Consider the following 22,636-nt stretch of genomic DNA (forward strand, 5'->3'; position numbering starts at 1 on the left):
AACTGCGTTCACTCAATGGGGCCAGTCCAAGTCCTCTTCTACATAGACTTCTATTGAAAATGGGGACTCGCGACTGGGACAAGTCCTGGACCGGAAGTAGGCAGAAATGCATTGGACTCAGGCAACAGCCCAGATTTAATGATCTTAAATCCCTTTATTTTAGATTGTTTTGTAGTAATAGTACAACATAAACATTAAAGAGACTTTAGTTGTTACTGTACAATACAAAAACAGTTCGTATATGCACACATGCCTAAAATAGCTCTTATTTGCGCCATGCACCCTCGTTGAAAACAATGTATTTCCAACTCCAGCTTGTCTCAGTTCAGGCTGCATGAACAGCGATCAAGCGCTCGGTTTCTGCCCCCTCTATATCGTAACTCTTCTATTAGATGGCTCTGGAGCCATAGGGTGCGTTCGGAAATGTGCACCGGGAATGTGGTCAGTTTGTTGAGTGTGGTGGGCGGTGACGTCACAGAGTGTGTTCAGTGTGCCTTATTTACGAACGACCACAGCTGTGACGCATTCACACCGACACCGGACAACCCCAGCTTCAGGGTAGGGTCGCTCAGTGCGGGCACTCGGCACACCCGGTGCGCAGCGCACTGGATTTTCGAACGACAACGCACCGAGTGTACTAAATAAACGAACGACAAGAGAGTTCCGACATTGAGGGGGCAGAAAACAGCCTGGTCACATGGTTCATGTACTCTTGCGAGCCCATAGACTCCAATGCATTCCGTAAACTTCTGGTGTCCCTATTCGCCAATAGAAGTCTATAGATGTAGAAGTCTCCAGGAAGGCCCCATGAAGTGAACGGAGTTGTCGTAACTCTGTCTTGCTCTGTATAGACCCACAAAAGAACGAACGCCTCTGACCTTTTTTGAGTCCACATATTGGGTTTTCTCATTTTTCTCATAGAGATTTACACAAATATTCTATTATTATATCAATTATTTTAAGCTGAGAATTAAGCCATCCAGGATGCTGGCAGTGGTGAATCATGACAACTAAACCTTTGATTAAAATATTTTTGTAAATCTCTATGGGGAAAAATTAATGGCCTATTTTTGAATGGCAACAGAAATATGCAACTATATGCTCTATGAGCAAGATTGAACACATAATATAGGCTACATGATATCTCCCATTAAAATTATTATGAGGACACACATTCCTAATGCTGAGACACATGCATTCACTCAAACTACTACTATTATTATTATTATTATTATTATTATTATTATTATTATTATTATTGTTATTATTATTATTATTATTATTATTGTTATTATTATTATTATTATTATTATTATTATTATTATTATTATTATTATTATATTTAGACTACTGTAGCCTACATTTGGCATTCAAACTATTTGTAGACATACAGGTTTTACTAAAATAATAATTTTCCTCCCAAAACCTCTTATTTCAGTGAAAGTGATTTGTAACGCAACAGCCATGACAGTAGAGGTGGAAAAATCCTCGTTCAAGGGACACTTGGGTCATCTACGACTAAATGATGCAAGCAACGTAGCCTGCCTCGTGGACAGCACTGGAAACAGCACTCACATCACCGCAGTAGTCCCCCTCAGTGGCTGTGGCACTCAGCTTGAGGTACAGTAGTCCCCCTCAGTGGCTGCGGCACTCAGCTTGAGGTACAGTAGTCCCCCTCAGTGGCTGTGGCACTCAGCTTGAGGTACAGTAGTCCCCCTCAGTGGCTGTGGCACTCAGCTTGAGGTACAGTAGTCCCCCTCAGTGGCTGTGGCACTCAGCTTGAGGTACAGTAGTCCCCCTCAGTGGCTGTGGCACTCAGCTTGAGGTACAGTAGTCCCCCTCAGTGGCTGTGGCACTCAGCTTGAGGTACAGTAGTCCTCCTCAGTGGCTGTGGCACTCAGCTTGAGGTACAGTAGTCCCCCTCAGTGGCTGTGGCACTCAGCTTGAGGTACAGTAGTCCCCCTCAGTGGCTGTGGCACTCAGCTTGAGGTACAGTAGTCCCCCTCAGTGGCTGTGGCACTCAGCTTGAGGTACAGTAGTCCTCCTCAGTGGCTGTGGCACTCAGCTTGAGGTACAGTAGTCCCCTCAGAAGCACTGCTCTAGATTAAGAACATCTAGAACATCTAGATCTAGAACAGTGCAGGTTTTCAACCAATTTCATATCAAGGCACGTTATTTATTTTGCATTTGAGCCACGGACCACCATTTGATCAGATTTAGCCTTGCAGACCCAAAACTAAAGAATATTTTGTCGTCGTTGGATAAGATCTTGTCCTCAATTCCATGCTGTATTGATGTGGTATATAGCGTATAGGAGAGATATGGCAATATATGGAATGATTTTACATGCTCTAATTAAGTAGCCTAATGCAGACGTTTAACAATAATTTAACTCTGACGGGTTCGTGCGGTTTCATTTTACTTACACTGTCAAGACTTAAATATCTAATAAGGATCCATTTGGTTACCAACTCTCCATCATTCAGCTCTAGAACAATACTACACACAACTCTCTATAGTAACTAGAGAGCTGTCTGTCTGTCTGTCTGTCTGTCTGTCATAAATAACTATTGCAAATTAAATATGACCAAAAAATAAACAGACTGCACTGTTCAATGTCTACTATACTTTACAGTCCGTTAACTTGATGTTAGATAGCCAGCCTGCTACCGGTTAGATTAAGTCTTTACTTTCCATGCAGGAGGATGACGACAACCTCATATTCAAAAACGCGATCTCCACCGTCGACGATGCCAACGCCCTGATCACTCGCAAGCACCTGCTGGAGGTGGATTTCTACTGCCAGTACCCCAAGACTGGCAACGCGACCCTGAGCTTCACCCTACACCGGAGCAACCTCACCGTCCAGGAGAAAGGCTTCGGCACCTTCACCTACCAGTTTGAGTTCTTCCACAGCCAGAGTTTCGCCTCCATGATGGACCCCAGCTCCTACCCGCTGGAGTACGACGTAGGGGACACCATCTACATGGAGATAGAGGCCACGTCTTTGGTCAACAACACCGAGCTGTTTGTGGAGTCCTGCAGGGCCGCGCCGTACGATAACCCCAGCTACCCCAATACCTACTCCATCATAGAACATGGGTGAGTGGAAAATAATACTTACTTATGGATGGTCAATGTAGTATACCACAATACAGGTTATTGTGGTATTAATAGTGTCAGGCCCATTTGATATAGTCACATTAGCAGATGATAATTCATTCACTGACTGCTTTAACCAATTCTCTCACAGTATACACAGCATTCTTTTTTCATGGCGCTGCCACCCGAAACCCTGTCACTCCCATTTCAGGTTTTTTCGAACCATCTGTATGTTCACAAATTCACTGTACACATTCAAATGTAAATTATACATTAACCAAGTCAACCTGTCCTCTCTCTTTCCACTTTATTTCTAATAAATATCAATATACCTCATGGCCACACCATCTGGCAACTCCGCATATACCACTATTGGACTTATTTTCATATCAACCACTCCAAACTCTTTTGCTATATCATTCCCCACCCGAGTGACCCGACCAAAGTTATCATTCTTTCAATAATGCTTTTGTAAGGTGGGAATCCCTGTGACCTGATGACTTAAAAGCCCCATGCATATACCCCTGGGGCTAAAGCGTGCACCACCCCTTAACCCTTATCCCTAAACTAATTTGCAATTTTTACTATTTAAAAAAAACCTTTTAAAATAGTTCAAATAGCCGATCTACAAGCTCACAATGTCTCGATGTAGATCGGCTAGTTGAACTATTTTAAAAGGCTTTTCAAAATAGTAAAAAATGGCAAATACGTTTAGGGATAAGGTATAAGGGTGGCGTAAGAAGATGGAGCCCTATGCCTGTGCCTGAATTACGCCCAACTTTCTTTTAAAGAGCTGCTGACCCATATGCTATACTTCATAGCCACATATAGTTGGCCTCAAGCATGCACCAACCGTTCTTAAGAAGTTATTATAAGAGGAAATTTGTTCTTAAGAAGATTTTGGCATCCACCAATGTTTTCTTGATGATTGATTGATGATTTGTCCGTAGGTAATCATGGAATCATGTTTGTTTCTTTGTTTCTTTGTTTGTTTGTTCAGGTGTGTTTTATGTCTTTTTGTTTGCGGTTGCAACATACCAAGGTGTAATGCATTTGTATTGATTTATTTGTGTTTGGTTTCAACCATGCAGGTGTGCAGTCGACCCCACTGTTGCAATTCTGTCACCACGGCATGAGAAACATTTCCAATTCACAATGGAGGCCTTCAAATTCATAGGATTGCATGATCAGGTGAACCGAGGAGATATGTATTTGTTTAAAGAAAAAAAAGGCTTCTTAAAACAGTTTTCTGAAAAATCTATGTTTCTATGTCAGTGGTGCTCAACAATTTTCATGTCGAGGATCCCCAGAATTATATTTTCAGATGGACCCCCATCTGAAAATATGTATAGTTCCAGGGACCCCCCCAGAAGCAAAGATTTGAGCTAAAAACTTTCGCTCTGAAACAATATACCCAAAGATTTGCACCACATTTCCACGATTTGTCAAAAATAGCAGATCTACAAGCTCGTAGCACGGCACTCGGTGCTGCGCTATGAGCTTGTAGATCTGCTATTTTTCAATAGCTATAGTATAACATAATCCTTAAAACAACAAAAGGGGTTCCCGCCCTGGTTAAAGTGGTATTGTTTATCATTGATGTTTCAGGTGTACATCAGCTGTTCCGTTATCCTGTGTGAAGCTGGGAACCCCAACACCAGATGCTATCAGGGATGCAGTAACTCCACACAGTCAGCTAAAGTAAAGAGGGAGGCTGTCATTCAAACGGCCAACCACTTCATTTCCCAGGGTCCCCTGCGCCTGAGACGGTCAACTGCGACTGAGAGCACAGGTAACAAACGTCCTGCATCCGTTACGTAAGGAACGAAAGGATCTCTACAGTATTATGATGACGGTTATAAAATGATGTTGCAACATTTGAGAGATTGTAGATTTGATTTGAGCATTCAAACCCACTGAAATATGAAATAAAATAAAAATAAAACACAATTTAGGTTTAGGCATAGTTTTACTAAGATTAGGGTTAGGATTAAGGTTAGATTTTAGGCATATTTTACTAAAAGTCTTCTCTAGTGCCCATGTCTTCCCAAACAAATGCCCACCCTTCCTGTATTCACAGATTGAGTAGTATAGTATATATAGTACAGAGTACAGTAGATACTGCCTCATTACAACAGTTTCATGACAGCTCAACTAATGATCTAAAAACAATGTTTGCAAGCTGAAACAGTGTGGGTTTTTATTTATTTCTTCAGCTACCAGCAGCCTGAACCTGAACATGAACCTGGTCTTCATCGCTGGATGTCTGCTCGCTGCCGTCGCCATGATCTGTGTAGTGGCCATTTACAGAGTCCAGAAGACTGGGGTGAAATATCAACTCATGTCATCCACTGACAGTTAAGGCAGCAAAGTGACTGCATGGTGTCTGATACACGTTGCTCTAACGGCCAACTTTTGTACTCGTTATGTTAGGGATAATATCTGGCTAGGTGGTTATTGTCGGGAGATAATTCACAGACAGAGAGTTAATCACCCTGAAGGTGAATTATATAGGCATATGAATATATATTAGGCATATAATATATATAGATATAACACACAGAAACATTGAAATTAAGCAACTGAAAATGCACAAGTAAAAACAATTACATATTGAGGTAGGGCGATTTAAAAGCAGCACCCAACTGAAAATGTATTTTCTGATTATTAATTTCACTGAAATGCTTAGATTTAGTTGAATTTAAATCGGCACAAATTATGTATAAAGTAAGGAAAAAACTACTTCCTGTGAATATTCTAAAATTGTTCAAGGATAGGGAGGGACGCTATCAGTTAAGATGGGACCTAAACTTTCAACAACCCTGTGTCAGCACCACCCGGAAGAGCATGTGTATTTCTGTCTGTGGGGTGAAAATATGGAATGGCTTGACTGAGGATGTGAAACACAGCAGACACATCTCTCGATTCAAGATACTATTCAAGCATATCCTTTTGGCTAAATACAGTATTTCATAAGATAATTTGTATAACATATTTAACCTATGAGGATGATGATGATGATGATGATGATGAATATGGTAATTAATTTATAGGGATCCTGGTGGATCTCTATGGTGACACGGGGGTGGGTGGGGTATGGTGTTGGTTCTCGTCAATTGGTTATGAATCTTCTTGACGATGGTATTAAATTGTTTGGATTGTTTATTGTAATTCCTTCAATTGCTGTAACCACGTGAGGATTTTGATGTTCGTAGGATAGGCATTTATAAGCTTTATAAGATTTGATTTGATTTGATTTGATTTGATTTGATTTGATTTGATTTGATTTGATTTGATTTGATTTGATTTGATTTGATTTGATTTGATTTGATTTGATTTGATTTTTAGCACTATACAGTATAGAGCAATAGAGGGTATGCGCGTGACATCATCATCAAACCAGGAAGTTATGTAGGAACGCCTACTGAGTGTCAAAAAACTACTTTCTGGCCTTCACAGCCCATACATCCACACAGAAAAGTCATATCTGATTGCATTAAACGACATTAAACAATGTTAAACTCACTTTGCATGTTGCTTTGCCACTCGATTTGCCACTCGATTGCCATTCACTTTAAGCATGCGCATACTCTATACATTAAAGCATAAAAATAAAAAAGGGAAAGTGCCAGGAGGAGGCAAGAAGCCCTGGAGGCTTATACGAGGCCTCTACCTCTAAAATACAATAAAGACATTATAACAAGATATAAATAATTTCCAGTATACATGATTGCAGTATATAAAATATATATATAAACTCTACAACATGGGGAGACCCCACCCCTGTTACTGAACAAACACTGTAGCAATGATTACTTATAGTATAGAGCTTTACCCTGTTTTAACCAAACACATTATACTTACAGCACCTTTAAAATGCCACTGAAGTGTTTATATGATCATTGAGATGCCTCCAAATATCGCATCTTATATATGTACAGTACAGCAGGGATCTCTGCTGGATTCTGTACATAATGGCCAGCAGAGAACGCTGTTGTCTGTTGTAAAGGAAGCTGCAATTTAGCAATGTTTCACAGCTTCATATTCTACCATGATCAGGTTCAGGAATGTATGGGAAACTCACTATACCAGCATGAGGAATGGGGCTGAAGTGAAGGATCCAGGAGTCGATCATTCCCATCAATTCTGACCAGGACTGCTCCTCAATCCTGGGAGACTGTGCTGCATTTGTTAGTCAGGCTGCATCAGGGTGGTATACGTGCAGCCTAGGGCAGTGGTTCCCAAAGTGGGGTCCGGCCTGGACCCCTAGGGGTCCCCGGACCGGGGACCCCTAGGTGTCCTTGAGAGAGTTCCAGGGGGTCCCCAGCAAAATGATAATTATGATACAATATACAATATTACAATAATGATGAAATGATGATGAAATGGAACCAAATGGACCCTAATGGGTCCATTTGTACACTCTCAGAGTTAAATTAACATTGATTTTAAATTATAAATTGGGGTCTCAGAGATAGAAATGCCATTAAATGGGGGTCCGTAGACTAATGCATGTCAAACCGGGGGTCCTTGAAATTAAACGGGTTGAGAATCACTGCTAGAGCCGTAAAAATCTTCTCTTATGGGGGTCCCTGGCATATCTTTTCAAATGGGGGTCTATGGGATAATTAGTGTCAGTTTGGGGGTCCTTGACATGAAAAACTTTGGGAACCACTGGCCTAGGACACATGTACATATAGGCTACAGACTTCCCAAAACAAACTGGTCAGGCTACTATACTTGGCCTCACTCCCCGAACGAACCCACCTCACCCCTGCCCATTTTGATATAACGAATTGAAGTCTGTTCTGATTGACCAGATCATTTAATTATATTCTTTGTATGTTGTTTGCATGTTGTAGTTATTTTATTTTAAATACTTTTTTTTAGGGATGCACGATTAATCGGTATAGCATAATCGGAATAGGCCATATCAGCCATAAAAATGCCATATCGGTATCGGAACGGTCTCAAAATATAATACAGATTATTTAATCGGTTTTCACCAGCAAAAAAATAAATACAATTAAATTGTGTACTCATCTCATTCAGTAGTCATTCAGTTGTGAAAACAGACACTTGGTAAAGAGTATATATAGTATTGATTGATTGAATACTTTATAAACAGGCTTTGAGCAAAGCCCCTAGGGCTTAGGCTTGTTTTCATTGTGGTCCTCTGTATAATATCGGAATCGGTCCGAATCGGTATCGGCGGATATGACCCTGCAAATAATCGGAGATCGGATATCGGTCATAATTTCATAATCGTGCACCCCTACTTTAAAAAAATATATATACTGGATTCATGTATTTTGGAAACTTGATACTACTTGTTGACAATCATGTTCTAAATGTTCTATTATATCTTACATAGATAGAGGCCTCGTATAAGCGCCTTGGGCTTCTTAATTGCCTCACCCTATAGCACCTTCCCTTTTCTATTTGTATGTTTTATTGTATTAGCTGGGTCTGAATTCGTTAAAATCTTGCACTTGGTGACAAGTTTTAGATTTTTTGTATGGTGGTAGGTATGGTTATAAGGTTTTCAAAAACCATCGCAAACGAGTTGGGAGCGCCCCCTAGTGGTCTGTTTGCAATGAATCTAATATTAAATGGGTCAGTATATGGTTATAAATCAAAATAATTGATAAAAGAGATTTTCCAATGGATTATATTAGTATTGGGTGTGCTAAATAACATACTAAAAAATTAGGAAAAAGAAAATTCTGGAAATGCATCATTTTCAAGATGGCGTCCACGATGGCTGCCGGGAGCTTAAAATGCCTATAAACTGGGATTTAATACATAAAAAATCATAACAATTATGCACTTGGTGACAAGTTCTTGATTTTTGGTATGGTGTTAGGGATGGGCATAAGGTTTTCAAAAACCATCGCAAACGAGTTGGGAGCGCCCCCTAGTGGTCTGTTTGCAATGAATCTAATATTAAATGGGCCAGTATATGGTTAAAAACCATAATAATGGATAAAAGAAAAAATTCAATGGATTCTATTAGTATTGGGTGTGCTAAATAACATACTAAAAATGTAGGAAAAAAATAACTTCTGGAAAGGCATCAATTTCAAGATTGCGTCCACAATAGCTGCAAAATGCCTATAAAGCTTGGATTTAATATGTAAAAAAAATTGTTTTAGATTTTTGGCATGGTGTTAGGTATGGGCATGAGGTTTTCAAAAACCATCGCAAACGAGTTGGGCTCGCCCCCTAGTGGTCTGTTTGCAATGAATCCAATGTTAAATAGGCCAGCATTGGATTCATTATTTTTTATGTAGAAAATATATTTTATCAATTATTATTATTTTTATTTTTTTACATATTAAATCCCAGCTTTATAGGCATTTTGCAGCTATTGTGGACGCAATCTTGAAAATGATGCCTTTCCAGACGTTATTTTTTCCTAATTCTTTAGTATGTTATTTAGCACACCCAATACTAATAGAATCCATTGAAAAATCTCTTTTATCAATTATTATGGTTTTTAACCATATACTGGCCCATTTGATTTTATATTCATTGCAAACAGACCACTAGGGGGCGAGCCCGACTTGTTTGGGATGTTTTTTGAAAACCTTATACCCATACCTAACATCATGCCAAAAATCAAAAACTTGTCACCAAGAGTATAATTGTTATGATTTTTTATGTATTAAATCCCAGTTTATAGGCATTTTAAGCTCCTGGCAGCCATCGTGGACGCCATCTTGAAAATGATGCCTTTCCAGAAGTTATTTTTTCCTATTTTTTTAGTATTTTATTTAGCACACCCAATACTAATAGAATCAATTGGAAAATCTCTTTTATCAATTATTTAGATTTTTAGCCATATACTGACCCATTTAATATTAGATTCATTGCAAACAGGCCACTAGGGGGCGCTCCCAACTCGTTTGCGATGGTTTTTGAAAACCTTATAACCATACCTACTACTAAATCAGACCCAGCTATATTGTTTTTATACTGCAAAATAAAATAAAATAAAATAAAATAAAATAAAATAAAATAAAATAAAATAAAATAAAATAAAATAAAATAAAATAAAATAAAATAAAATAAAATAAAATAAAATAAAATAAAATAAAATAAAATAAAATAAAATAAAATAAAATAAAATAAAATAAAATAAAATAAAATAAAATAAAATAAAATAAAATAAAATAAAATAAAATAAAATAAAATAAAATACGTGGGCACGTGCCCCTGGGCCCACACCTCTTTCTTCCCATACTGTTCATGTTTTTTCCAATTTTTACTTTCTTTATGATGGTTTCCAGTCTTTTTTCATAGAAGTGTATATTTGTACATCTCTAAATGTTCTGATGAATTGAACATGGTAGACCCTATTGTAAACAAGTGTAATGCTTAATCATGGTGTCCTCCACACTACAGTTTCTATATTGACTTGTGCTTTCGTTTGACATGTACCCATTCTACATACCGTGAAATAACAAATTCCAATCAATCAACATTGAAAACAAGTCATATCTGATGGTTGGATGTGAATGAACACCTTTCAAAACCACGGTAGGCCTACAGTTACAGTTAACAAATCTAACATTACTTCATTTAAATTTGGAACTTCAAATGGTCCTCAGACCTCTAATCCTGAAACACTGTTAACATTGTATGACTCTAATACAGGGGTGGGCGACTTTGACGATGGAGAGGGCCACTATATATTTCCAGACTCACTCCAGATGGGCCACATTGCATATACTGTCGTAGCAAAAATAGACGGTCTACAAGCTGCGACGCGTTTTGAGCTTGTAGATCAGATATTTTTGCTATATTTGAATTGAAATCCCTCATTTTTTCATGCCTTTTACTAAATACAAACACATTGGACATAAAAAAGACAATAACATTAAGCTACTAATATAGACTGAGGTTTTTAAAGCGGGTCTAGTCATGTTTGTAATTGTAACAGCTGAAATCAATAATATATCAGTATGCCGATATTAACCTGAGGGCCACATTAAGTGAAGGTGGGGGCCGCATAATGGCCCATGTACAGTATGTATGCTCTAATATATTAAGTTAATTATACTGTTGTTGTTGTTGTTTATATCAGTGGTACCCAAAGTGGGGTCCGGGGACCCCCAGGGGTCCTTGAGGGAGTTCCAGGGGGTCCCCACCTAAATCATAGTTTAGAACCAAATGGACCCTTATGGGTCTGTAACTCTGAGTGTACAAATGGAACCAAATGGACCCTAACGGTTCCATTTGGTTCCATTTGTACACTCTCAGAGTTAAATTAACATTGATTTTACAATATAAATTGGGGGTCCCAGAGATAGAAATGCCATGGGGGTCCGTAGCCCTAATGCATGTCAAACTGGGGGTCCTTGAAATGTAACGGTTTGAGAATCAATGCTAGAGCCATCAAAATCTTCTCTCACGGGGGTCCCTGGCATATCTTTTCAAATGGGGGTCATACATAGTGTCAATTTGGGGGTCCTTGACATCATAATAAGTTTGGGAACCAACCACTGCTATGCAGTGTGTAGTAGCATGGTGTAGTCGGTGTAGCATCTTTATCAACAATCTGTGTGCTGTTGGGGCCTGGCTGCTGGGGCCCTGCAAGGGGGGGTTGGAACTAAGGGACATAAACATATTTTCATCGCCCCACAATCTATCTATGCAGTGGGGCCCTGCCAGGGGGGTTCTGGAGGGCGGGCCATAGATCTATGCAGTGGGGCCCTGCCAGGGAGGTTCTGGAGGGCGGGCCATGCAGTGGGGCCCAGCCAGAGGGGCTCTGGAGGGCGGGCCATATAGATCTATGCAGTGGGGCCCTGCCAGGGGGGTTCTAGAGGGCGGGCCATAGATCTATGCAGTGGGGCCCTGCCAGGGGGGTTCTGGAGGGCGGGCCATAGATCTATGCAGTGGGGCCCTGCCAGGGGGGTTCTGGAGGGCGGGCCATAGTAGGGGCTGTGCTGTGAACACTCCTTCCTGAATTCATTGCAGTGGAAGAAGAGAAGAGATGATCTGAGAGAGAGAGAGGTGGGACAGAATAGATCTGCTCTCTGTCCCCTTTTCACTGTAAACAAACCAATTACCATTACAGACATATCGTTTAGGGTGCAATGAAGTGCAGCTGCGTACGTGTCTAGGAGGTCATCATTATAGCCTATTTAATTGAAAGCCAAGAAAGAAGACAGTTGCTGCTGCTGGTAAGCGGTTGCTTTTTTATGCCAGTTAAAGCTATAGCTAGCTGTTAGCTAACGCTAACCCTGCCCTGTTGCTATAGACAAGCTAGTCAATGCTAACATGTTTTAGCTGCATATGACCATGCTATTATACATGGAGCTTCTGGACAGGTGACCTAAATGTAACGTGCTATTAGTAGGTCACATGTGTTACATGTATATATACCACCATGTTAAAGTTCATTGCTATTAAACTGTCTTTTTCTGGTTCACTGTCTGTCTGTCTGTCTGTGCTAGCTGACGTTAGCCAAACGATAGCTAATTACGTCAACATTATAGTTGTCACGTTTATTTAGATTTTGTGTGGTTTTTTGTTTGATTCTAAACAAACCAGGCATGGTTTTTGACATTGACATTCGCTGCTGTCAGTGTTCGCTTATCTAGCACTAATTAAGTGAAGGTTTGCTAGTGTTATCTAGTGGTGTCATACATGTATTGATGCATTCTATAGCTGACAGAAGAAGCTTTAGCAGAGCTGTGTCATCATCAGGGGCACAGCTAATGCAACGGTTTCTCTCTACCATATACCTTCAGTTCAGTTCTGCACCATAGGTTCCAACCTTCCCTCTCAATCATTATTTGCAGGAGGACCATTTTGTATTTTGTTAACCATCTATACTGCGTATAGTTCTGCTGTCATTGTCAAGACCCTCTGTATATGATTTGAAACTCATTTGTTCAGTGGCAGACAAGAAGACACACACACACACACACACACACACACACACACACACACACACACACACACACACACAGGTCCAGACCCATAGGCTATAGGTCTCTCTCCGCCCTTAGAGGCTTCAGTCTCTCCACTGTTCTCTCCCTATATTTTATATATAGACAGTTCTAACAACATATTATCATATGGGTGTCCCTGGCACTAAAGCATTTTTTAATGCTTTAGTGCATGTGTTGTTAACTGCAATCAATGGCACTGACAAGGTCTATGGCAGATGACCCTGATGTTCTCTAGAGAGAACAGGATGCAGGAGTTTTCAATTGATTTATTTGGTAGCCGTTCTCAGACGTACATGTTGCCATAGTGTGATTGATTGATGCTGAGTTCAGGTTGTCCATGTTGTGAATACTCATTTACAATCATGAGTTTGAAATTAATTTGTCCCGCCCGTTAATCTGTGTCACACCAATTCGCATGAAAATAGAAAAGGTGACACTGACTTTCATAGCATGCTTATATTAGGGATTGAATATCGGTACATTGAGCAGTATGGGTTAGCGCCCCAGCCTGTGTCCTCCGTGAGGAGGAAGCGCAACAACCCTCGGTGAGGGCCATGCAAGCATTGCCCACCACTCCTGAATGAACTGTCTGGTGCTGGGACTCTGGTGCAACGCCTGGTGAGAGCAGGAGTGGACCTGGTGAGACGTAGGAGTGGCCCGGACAGGAGACAACCCACAGAGCCTAGTCCTTCCATGCACCAGAAGTGTACCTCCCAGCCCTGGCAGAGTAGTTCTGGAGTAGTTCCAACGGATTGTGTGGCCCTGGTTTTGCCCTAGTGGGACTGATTGAGGGTAGCTACTGGGACGTAAGTCGGGACTTGATCACCCCGGCTGGTCACCTGAGTGAGGGGTATGATGTTGGTAGACCCGAAACCCCGTTGACCTCAGGATACATCACTGAGGATGCGTCCATGCGATGTATTTTTAGTTATACATATACTACATAGGGATTGAATATCGGTACATAGTATACATATACTACATAGGGATTGAATATCGCTACATAGTATACATATACTACATACAGCATGAGGTTTGATTTAACCTAATATAGCCACGGAGACCGCAGGTGTTTCATTTTAGATTGAACCAGAGAGTCATTTGAAAACTGAAAACATAATTTCTTGTGCATTTATGTATACTAGTAATATAATGTTATAAACCTTTTAAGCGTCATACAAAGCCAACTCGAGTTGTGACAAATCATGACAAACACAATATTTTGGACCAAACAAATAATTACAAAGAAGAAAAACAAGAAAAAAAGTGTTGTAACCTGCCGTTTTCTTCTTTCTAATTATTTGTTCGCCCCGAAAAATTGTGTTTGTTGTCATGATTTCTCACAACTCGAGTTGGCTTTGTACGAGGCTTAAAAGGTCTTTAAATAAATACTTTTTGAAAAGTCTATGAGGAAAATTAACGGGGAATCATTTCCTGGGCCCTGGTAGGGGGCGGGACTGCGACGCTCTATTACATATAGCTTGAATAATCTCCAACTTTTTAGGCCAGTATATTTGGCTTGGGGAGCTAAAAGCTGATACTATGTCGTCCCAACCCTGTGTCCTCAGTTTAGGGGTTAAGAATAGGCTTGGGGGAAAAGGTTAGGAGGGAACATTGGGCTGAGAGAACTAAAGGGGTCCTTGAGGGAGTTCCAGGGGGTCCCCACCTAAATGATAGTTTAGAACCAAATGGACCCTTATGGGTCTGTAACTCTGAGTGTACAAATGGAACCAACTGGACCCTAAAGTTCACATCGCGATGTGATGCATTTTGAACTTGTAGATCAACTATTTTAAGACAGGATCTGTTGTGCATCTATTCTACAGTAAATGGTAAATGGTAAATGGTGCATTTATATAGCGCCTTTATCCAAGGCGCTTTACATAGATTGTGCATTACATTCACCCATTCACACACACATTCATACACTGATGGCAGTGGAAACCATGCAAGGTACCAACCAGCACATCAGGAGCAATTAGGGGTTCAGTGTCTTGCTCAAGGACACTTCGACACCAACTCTGGGGGAGCCAGGGTTTGAACTGGCGACCTTGCGGTTACCATCCGGAAACTCTACCCCTGAGCCACTGCCGCCCCAGTAATGTGCATGTTCAGGCCAGGGCGCCAGGTTTGTGGCATATAGTAACCAACCAATCACAAACTTGGACAAAGTCACTGGCAGCAGTTTACCTTTTACGAATTACAAATGAATAGCAATGCCTTATATTAAACAACGATGAAGAAGTTACATATATTTTTCAGGCTAATAGTTAAAATGGTTACATCTGCCAAATGCAGGATGCTGCAAAAAAGAAAAAGTAAAAAAAAAGAAGAAAAAGTCACAGACTATACGAATGTATAAGTTCAAGGTCATTGATTGTATCCGACCTAATCAGACTAACGTACGTTGCCATCAGAATTAAATTCAATCATTAAAAATACAGACCATTTTTAAAAGGAAACTGCATGGATTCAGTGTTCAAATCAAATTAATTATCACCTCAGTCTTCTTTTCATTTTATCACCCCCCCCCTCTTTCCTAAATCATATTTCCATTCCAAACAGCCTGATTATGTTCCTAGCCAAAGGGAGAAGCACATTAAACATTGAGACGTGACAGTATTTCAGATGAGTCATATTTTTAAGTAAAGGCCCTTCTAGGACATCTGCCAAACTCTGGGTGAAAGAGTTCAATCCAGGAGATTTGAAAATAATGTTGTTTGCGTATGAGACAAACACCTATTTATGCCCAGTTTAGACCGCAGTAGTTCTACCTTATAATAAATGGTACCTTATGGATATATTGTATCCATAACAGGTACAGTTAATAGTACAGGTACAGTTGGATTGCAAAATTAGGCTTCGCTTTACCTGAATGTTTTATGTTTTGGAGCAATGGTAAGAAATCACACTCGTGCAGTGTTGTTTTCGTCGACTAAAACTATGACGAAAAATGTTCGTCGACTACCTTTTTTCACAGACGAAAACTAAATAGAAACGAAATGAAAAGTAAGCTATGATGACTAAAACTAAGGCTAAATATACTGTCGATTTTGTCAACAAATAAAAAACTAGACTAAAATGTTAGGAAGGGACTAGTGGACAAGAGATCCAGTATAAGTAAAAGACACAAGTCATTTTACACTTGGTTGCATGCTGAAAATAGCAGATCTACAAGCTCACAACGCGCACGCTCACGTTGTGAGCTTGTAGATAGGCTATTTTCAGCAAGTGTAAAATCAGCCATTACGACGGCATCAAGGCACGCCAAAATACATTTTAGTCGACTAAATCACCTGTAGATTTAGTCGACTAAAATCTTATATTTAGTCGACTAAAACTAGACTAACACTGGACTAGACTAAAATGTAACTAAAACTAAATTAAAACGTTTCAAGAGACTACGACTAAAACTAAAATAGAAATTTGCTTCCAAAAACAACACTCTGCAGTGAGTGATCTTAGTACATAGAAATACTAAACAGAGAAACTATACCATTAAATATATTTGAAAAAGAATCACACCTGTGTGAAGCTCTTATCATCGTACAACATCAAATGAAATGAAATGATTACTATATTTACCCAGGGTATCTGGGCTAAGCTCAAGAACTTGTTTCCAGCCAGGCCCTGCTCATAGAACACATTTCATTGTAGTGGTTCAATGCCTTGTTCAAGGGCACTTCAGCGGTGGTAATTTTAACGTGTCGGACCGCTGATTCGAACTGGCAACCTTCCGGTATCAAGACCGCTCCGCTATCCGTTCGGCCACCGCTGCCACTTGACGTAACATGTCTTATTTGCTCAGACACACATGACGTAAATTAAATTCTTGCCCCTCAAAAATATGCTATTTGTCCCAAAGAGAGACTGTGTGTTTTGTTTTATTACATTTTCTCCTGATACTGAGACACAGAATCTTTTCTGGGGGGAAAGAAGCTGATTGATAATCATTACTTTCATTCATAAATCATACTGTTCTTCTCATTTCTCTTCCTAGAGGCCATTCTTGTTGCCATTGTACTGTAGTTACTATTGAAGACCAACATATCCATCATCCCTACCTATATTCTGTACAATTATAATAGTGATGCACCGAATATTCGGCCGCAGACAATATTTGGCAGAAAATGCCTATAAGACTTCACTTCACACGGGTGTGATTTTGCAGCCCCTCCTATGCTTTGTGTGAATCATATCGATGATTTGATTGGCTGAGCGAAAAGTGAAGACGCAGATTGCCATTGGCCGGAATTTTAATAACTCGCACTGGATAAGGCTGCCAGCTAATAGGGGATTCACACTGAGACGGACTGAGTCCGTTTCATTCAAACCATTTCCGAATACGGTTGCCTGGTCCCCGCTGGCCATGATTCACATTGCCCGAGATTCAACAGCGCACCCGGGTACACTTGCATAACACACTTTGATCCTCCAGGTGGCGGTGTGCTTGATGGCTGGCGCGCACGGACACTGACCATCAACTCTGCGACATTGTCTCCAATAAATCCAGACACACTGCATTGCATTGCCTCTTTAGCTCTTTGCCGTTATACTACTTCACTGTCAGCCTGCCTGCTATTCACTGTGTCAGTCAGTTCTGTGCTCCAGTGTCGTGTTTGTTTAGCTCGGCCCGAGACTATATGCCAAGCGAAGCCCAAGAGCCACATGTAGTCCGCAGAATAAGATCAGTGCGTACTGCGCGTATACGCAGATTCAACAGGAGACGGGCGACGTTGAGAAATGCGCTGGTGTTATGCGTCATGCAGCGTCTGTGTGTTTTTTTTTGTTGACGCTTGGCTCGTTGACTATAATAATAATAATAATATCTGGGACTTATATAGCGCTTTTCATGACACTCAAAAACGCTTTACATGTGTTGGGGCCAGGGGGGGAACAAGAAAAAGGACAACTTTATTCGAAAAAAACAATTATAAAAATAAAACCAATAAAATAAAATTATGTCAGGTTCTAAAAAAAACCCAGTTCACTTCCTTCTTTAGGTACGCATGCATTCACATTAGAACGTTCCGTATCTGAATACACTTCAACGGTCCAGAGACCCGCCCCCCATGCGGTCCCGGGGACGGTTGGGCGATCCGCTCCCGGGAACGGTACGCATCATTCACACTACCACAACATCTGCCAAGTGGTCCCGAGTGCGCACCCGGGACCAGTGTGAATTGCCCCTAAATGTCCAGACGGTTAATGCTTAATGGTGGTGACCTGCCAGTTGAAAAGCATGTTATTTAGAGCCCCACACGTTTTAAAATTTCAGGCCGCTTAAGAACTTGGTGCAGAGCCCCGCATCATGGAATCATTCACTACATGTACAGTATGCTTAGATGTTATTGTTCAAATTAGCCCAGATCATTCATTCAACTTAAATGTTAAAAGGCTAATTTATTGTGTGTGTGTGGTGTGCCCTGTCTGTGTCGTTTAGGACCAATGGCCCCTGAGTGACATGCCATGGCTTTGATGATTCCCCCGGTGAAACTGAAATGGCTGGAGCACCTGAACAGCTCGTGGATCACGGAGGACAGCGAGTCCATCGCCACGCGGGACGGAGTGTCCCTGCTCCACTCCAAGCTGATGGCCAACAAGGAGGTGGTGCTGCTGCCCCAGCAGGTGCTGTGCCTGAAGGGTCCCCAGCTGCCCGACTTTGAGCGCGAGTCTCCCTCCAGTGATGAGCAGGAGCACTACCTGGATGCTCTGCTCAGCAGCCAACTGGCGCTGGCCAAGATGGTCTGCTCCGACTCGCCGTTTGCCGCCGCGCTGCGCAAGCGCCTCCTGGTGCTCCAGCGGATCTTCTACGCGCTCTCCAACAAGTACCACGACAAGGGCAAGGTCAAGCAGCAGCAGCATTCCCCGGAGAGCAACTCGGGCTCCACCGACCTGCACTCCGTCAGCGGCGAGCGGCCGCGCTCCAGCACCGACGCCCTCATCGAGATGGGCGTCCGGACGGGCCTCAGCCTGCTCTTCGCCCTGCTGCGCCAAAGCTGGATGATGCCCCCCCCCATCGCGGCGGCCAACCCCGCCGGCGGAGGAACCCCTGGAGGAGGCGGCGGCATCAACCTCTGCAACGACGTCATCCACACGGCCATCGACGTGGTGGGCTCCCTGCCGCCGCTCTCCCTGGCCAACGAGAGCAAGATCCCCCCGATGGGCCTGGACTGCCTCACCCAGGTCACCACCTTCCTCAAAGGGGTGACCATGCCAAACTCTGGGGCGGACATTCTGGGCCGGCGGCTGGCCTCGGAGCTCCTGCTGGGCCTGGCGTCACAGAGGGGCTCCCTGCGCTACCTGCTGGAGTGGATCGAGATGGCCCTGGCCGCCTCGGCCCTGGTCAGCACCATGGAGAAGACCAAGGCTGTGCAGAACCAGGAAGGCCTCATGGGCTATGACTGCTTCATGAACATCCTCATGCAGATGAGGCGCTCACTGGTAACACTGTCCTTTCATAACCTTTTTTTAAAACCCATTCAGGACGGGGATCCCCTTTTGGTGTTTTAAGCATTATGTTATACTTTAGCTATTGAAAAATAGCAGATCTACAAGCTCATAGCGTGGCACCGAGTGCCGCACTATGAGCTTGTAGATCTGCTATTTTTGAGGGGGAAAAAATGTGGTGCAAATCTTTGGAATATACCTACAAATATACCTTGGGGTGGAGTAACTCTGTTAAATATAATGGACCCAGCCCAAAGAGGGATTTATAAGTAATTAATAAAATAATAATAAGTATATGCTTGTAATCTGTGTCACTGTCTCAGGGATCCTCAGCAGACCGCAGCCAATGGCGAGAACCCACACGCACATCCGATGGCTTGTGCTCCTTGTACGAAGCAGCCCTGTGTCTTTTTGAAGAGGTATGGCCTATATTCAACTATATTCAATCATGTCAGACCATTTTTGTATTGTCTTAAATTTGCTCTACACTCATCAAAGTGTGGACAGGGTTTGTTAAATTCAAGATCAAACAGTGCAAGGCAAAATTGCGTTTTCCTTCTCTCATGTTATTATTATTATTTATTTTTGTAGGTATGTAGGATGGCATCAGACTACTCCCGTACTTGTGCCAGTCCAGACAGCATACAGACCGGTGAGGCGCCCATGGTGTCTGAGACGTGCGAGGTTTATGTGTGGGGCAGCAACAGCAGTCATCAGCTTGTGGAAGGCACCCAGGAGAAAATCCTGCAGCCCAAATTGGCACCCAGTTTCGCCGATGCACAGACGGTAAGAGGACGAGACTTCCTGCAGAGCTGTGCTATTTTTAAGCACTGGTTTATACTTTGTAAGACGAGCGATGGCTCACAGCTCTGTGCTGCGTTTGTACTCGGGGTGCGTTGGCTCGCCGACAAGCGTCCTGTTTCCATGGCGATGGGACGGTTTGAGCGCCCCTAGAAATGTCTGGGTGGTATGAGCCAAGTGACTCACACAGCCCTGTGAGAGATGTTCCAAATTACGTCAATATGAGCCAAGAAATCTGGCTCACGGGGGGTGTCTTAACACCACATAAATGAGGATTTACTGTAGAAGCTTCCGAAAGCGGATTAATAAATGTCAAACTGGAAACGACTCGGTTTTGTGCATGTATTAAATGTCAAATGGAGACGTCTCTCATTGCGTTGCTACAGCGGAAACGTGGAGAACACATTGGAGTATTTATTTGTTAATGTGCTAAGTACAGATAACTGTTGTTATTTCTACATGCACCGTTGGTGTTTTAAGCATTATGTTATACTTTAGCCATTGAAAAATAGCAGATCTACAAGCTCATAGCCCGGCACCGAGTGCCGCTCTACGAGCTTGTAGATCTGTTATTTTTTACAAAATCGTGAAAATGTGGCGCATATATATTCTTTCAGAGCGAACGTTTTTAACTCAAATCTTTGCTTCTGGGTGTGGGGTCCCTGGAACAACATATTCTCAGATGGGGGTCCGTGGCCAAATTCAGATAATTCTGAGGGTCCTTGACATGAAATAGGTTGAGCACCACTGACAAAAAAAACCCAGAAAACTCGAATCGGCCTCAGGTCTAAATGGGTTAATATAGGTATTGTCCAATGTGCTCCAGTGTGTTCTCTACCATAATGCTGTGTTGTTCTGCTCCTGTGATGCATCGGACCTGCCTTTGTTTGGCGGAGGCACGGCACTATTCCCTTTATTTTCACAAGTGTGGCAATCTGGCAGACATTCTGCTTTATTGATCGATTCATACTTTATGGTGACGGTGGGCCCAGGGTTTCCTGCAGACCTTTTTTTGCCCCGGCGCTGCATCATGCCTAAAATCTCTGGCACCATGCCAAGAAAAAAAATAATTGAAGTGAAATATTTAAAGGACCACTTCACCACTTTCCAACATCTCTTCATATAATTGGTCCTCACCAGTGTTGTTCAAGTTACTTTTAAAAAGTAAAGAGTTATAGTTATAGTTACTTATCTAAAAAAGTAACTTTTTTTAGATAAGTTACTTTACTTTACTTTACTTTATGAAAGTAACTTTTAAAGTTACTTTACTTTACTTAGTAAATAATAATATAAAAAACGATTTAAAAGAAGGTTTTTTGTTCTGTCGCACAGTAAGAGAAAAGACAACTCCCTCCTAACATTATGAAATGTAGTGGAACAATAAAACATGTTCAGACAGAGATTTTGAGTAGTGATCGACCGATATGGTTTTTGGCCGATATATCCGATCACCGATTAGTGGACAATCAAAAAGCCGATAGCCGATATTATGAGCCGATATGAATTTAAGTAAAAAAAAATGGAAGTGCAAGAAGCACCAACATCGTTTCAGTAACACTTCCCCCCTCCATCAAATGCAGCTTTTTTTTTTATTCAAGTGCAAACATGTACTGTAGCAGCATATATATACTTTTTTCAATATCTATCTATCTATCTATCTATCTATCTATCTATCTATCTATCTATCTATCTATCTATCTATCTATGAATGCACCAAGTGTGTGTGTGTGTGTAATTGTCCAGAACCGCCCCAAAAAGGCCTCTGCCCGGGCTCTTGACCGGGCAAATGCCCAGCATCCATATATGGAGCTGGCCTGTTCTGACCTCACAGCACTCCATATTTGGGCATGCCTGACACAGAAGACAGAACTCCACAAGCTGGCTGCATATACTCCCTATTTGGGCATGCCTTACAAAGAACTCCATATATGGGCATAAAAGGGAGACAGACATAATATCTGGGTGGGTCATTAATTTCCAACTTGCATCGTTCCAAGTAGATCAGTGCCCAATGGGCTGTAGAGGCTCTATGGGCACCGTTCTAGTTTATCAAAATTGGTGATCTACAAGCCCACAGCACATTGCAGCATGACATGTTGAGAGCTTGTAGATCTGCTGCCCAAACTCTCCAAAGCCATGTGACCTTGTTGTTTTTACTCCACCACTGAAATTTGCCACTTTCAAGATCACTGGCCACTTTTTTAATGCATGTAGAATTTGTTTTTACCATTCATTTTATAGCAATAAAAGACAATATGTCTCAAAACACTGGCCAACAGTAAAATTATTGGCAACTAAATTAATATGAACTAGAAATTAAG

General features: G+C 41.7%; 1 protein-coding gene across 6 annotated transcripts in view; it reads left to right on the forward strand.

The window, feature by feature from the left end:
• Window positions 1-12,115: 12,115 nt before the first annotated feature.
• herc1 (HECT and RLD domain containing E3 ubiquitin protein ligase family member 1) overlaps window positions 12,116-22,636 on the forward strand; it is a 138,916-nt gene continuing 128,395 nt past the window's right edge. For all 6 annotated transcript variants that reach the window (XM_079496111.1, XM_079496115.1, XM_079496112.1 and 3 more), the window contains exons 1-4: window positions 12,116-12,290; window positions 18,508-19,508; window positions 19,838-19,933; window positions 20,106-20,300. In XM_079496111.1, the coding sequence (XP_079352237.1) occupies window positions 18,534-19,508; window positions 19,838-19,933; window positions 20,106-20,300 (1,266 nt within the window). In that variant the 5' untranslated portion in view covers window positions 12,116-12,290; window positions 18,508-18,533. The remainder of the gene's footprint in view (window positions 12,291-18,507; window positions 19,509-19,837; window positions 19,934-20,105; window positions 20,301-22,636) is intronic.

This window comes from Electrona antarctica (genome assembly GCF_951216825.1).
Source record: "Electrona antarctica genome assembly, chromosome: 3".
Lineage (NCBI taxonomy): Eukaryota > Metazoa > Chordata > Actinopteri > Myctophiformes > Myctophidae > Electrona > Electrona antarctica.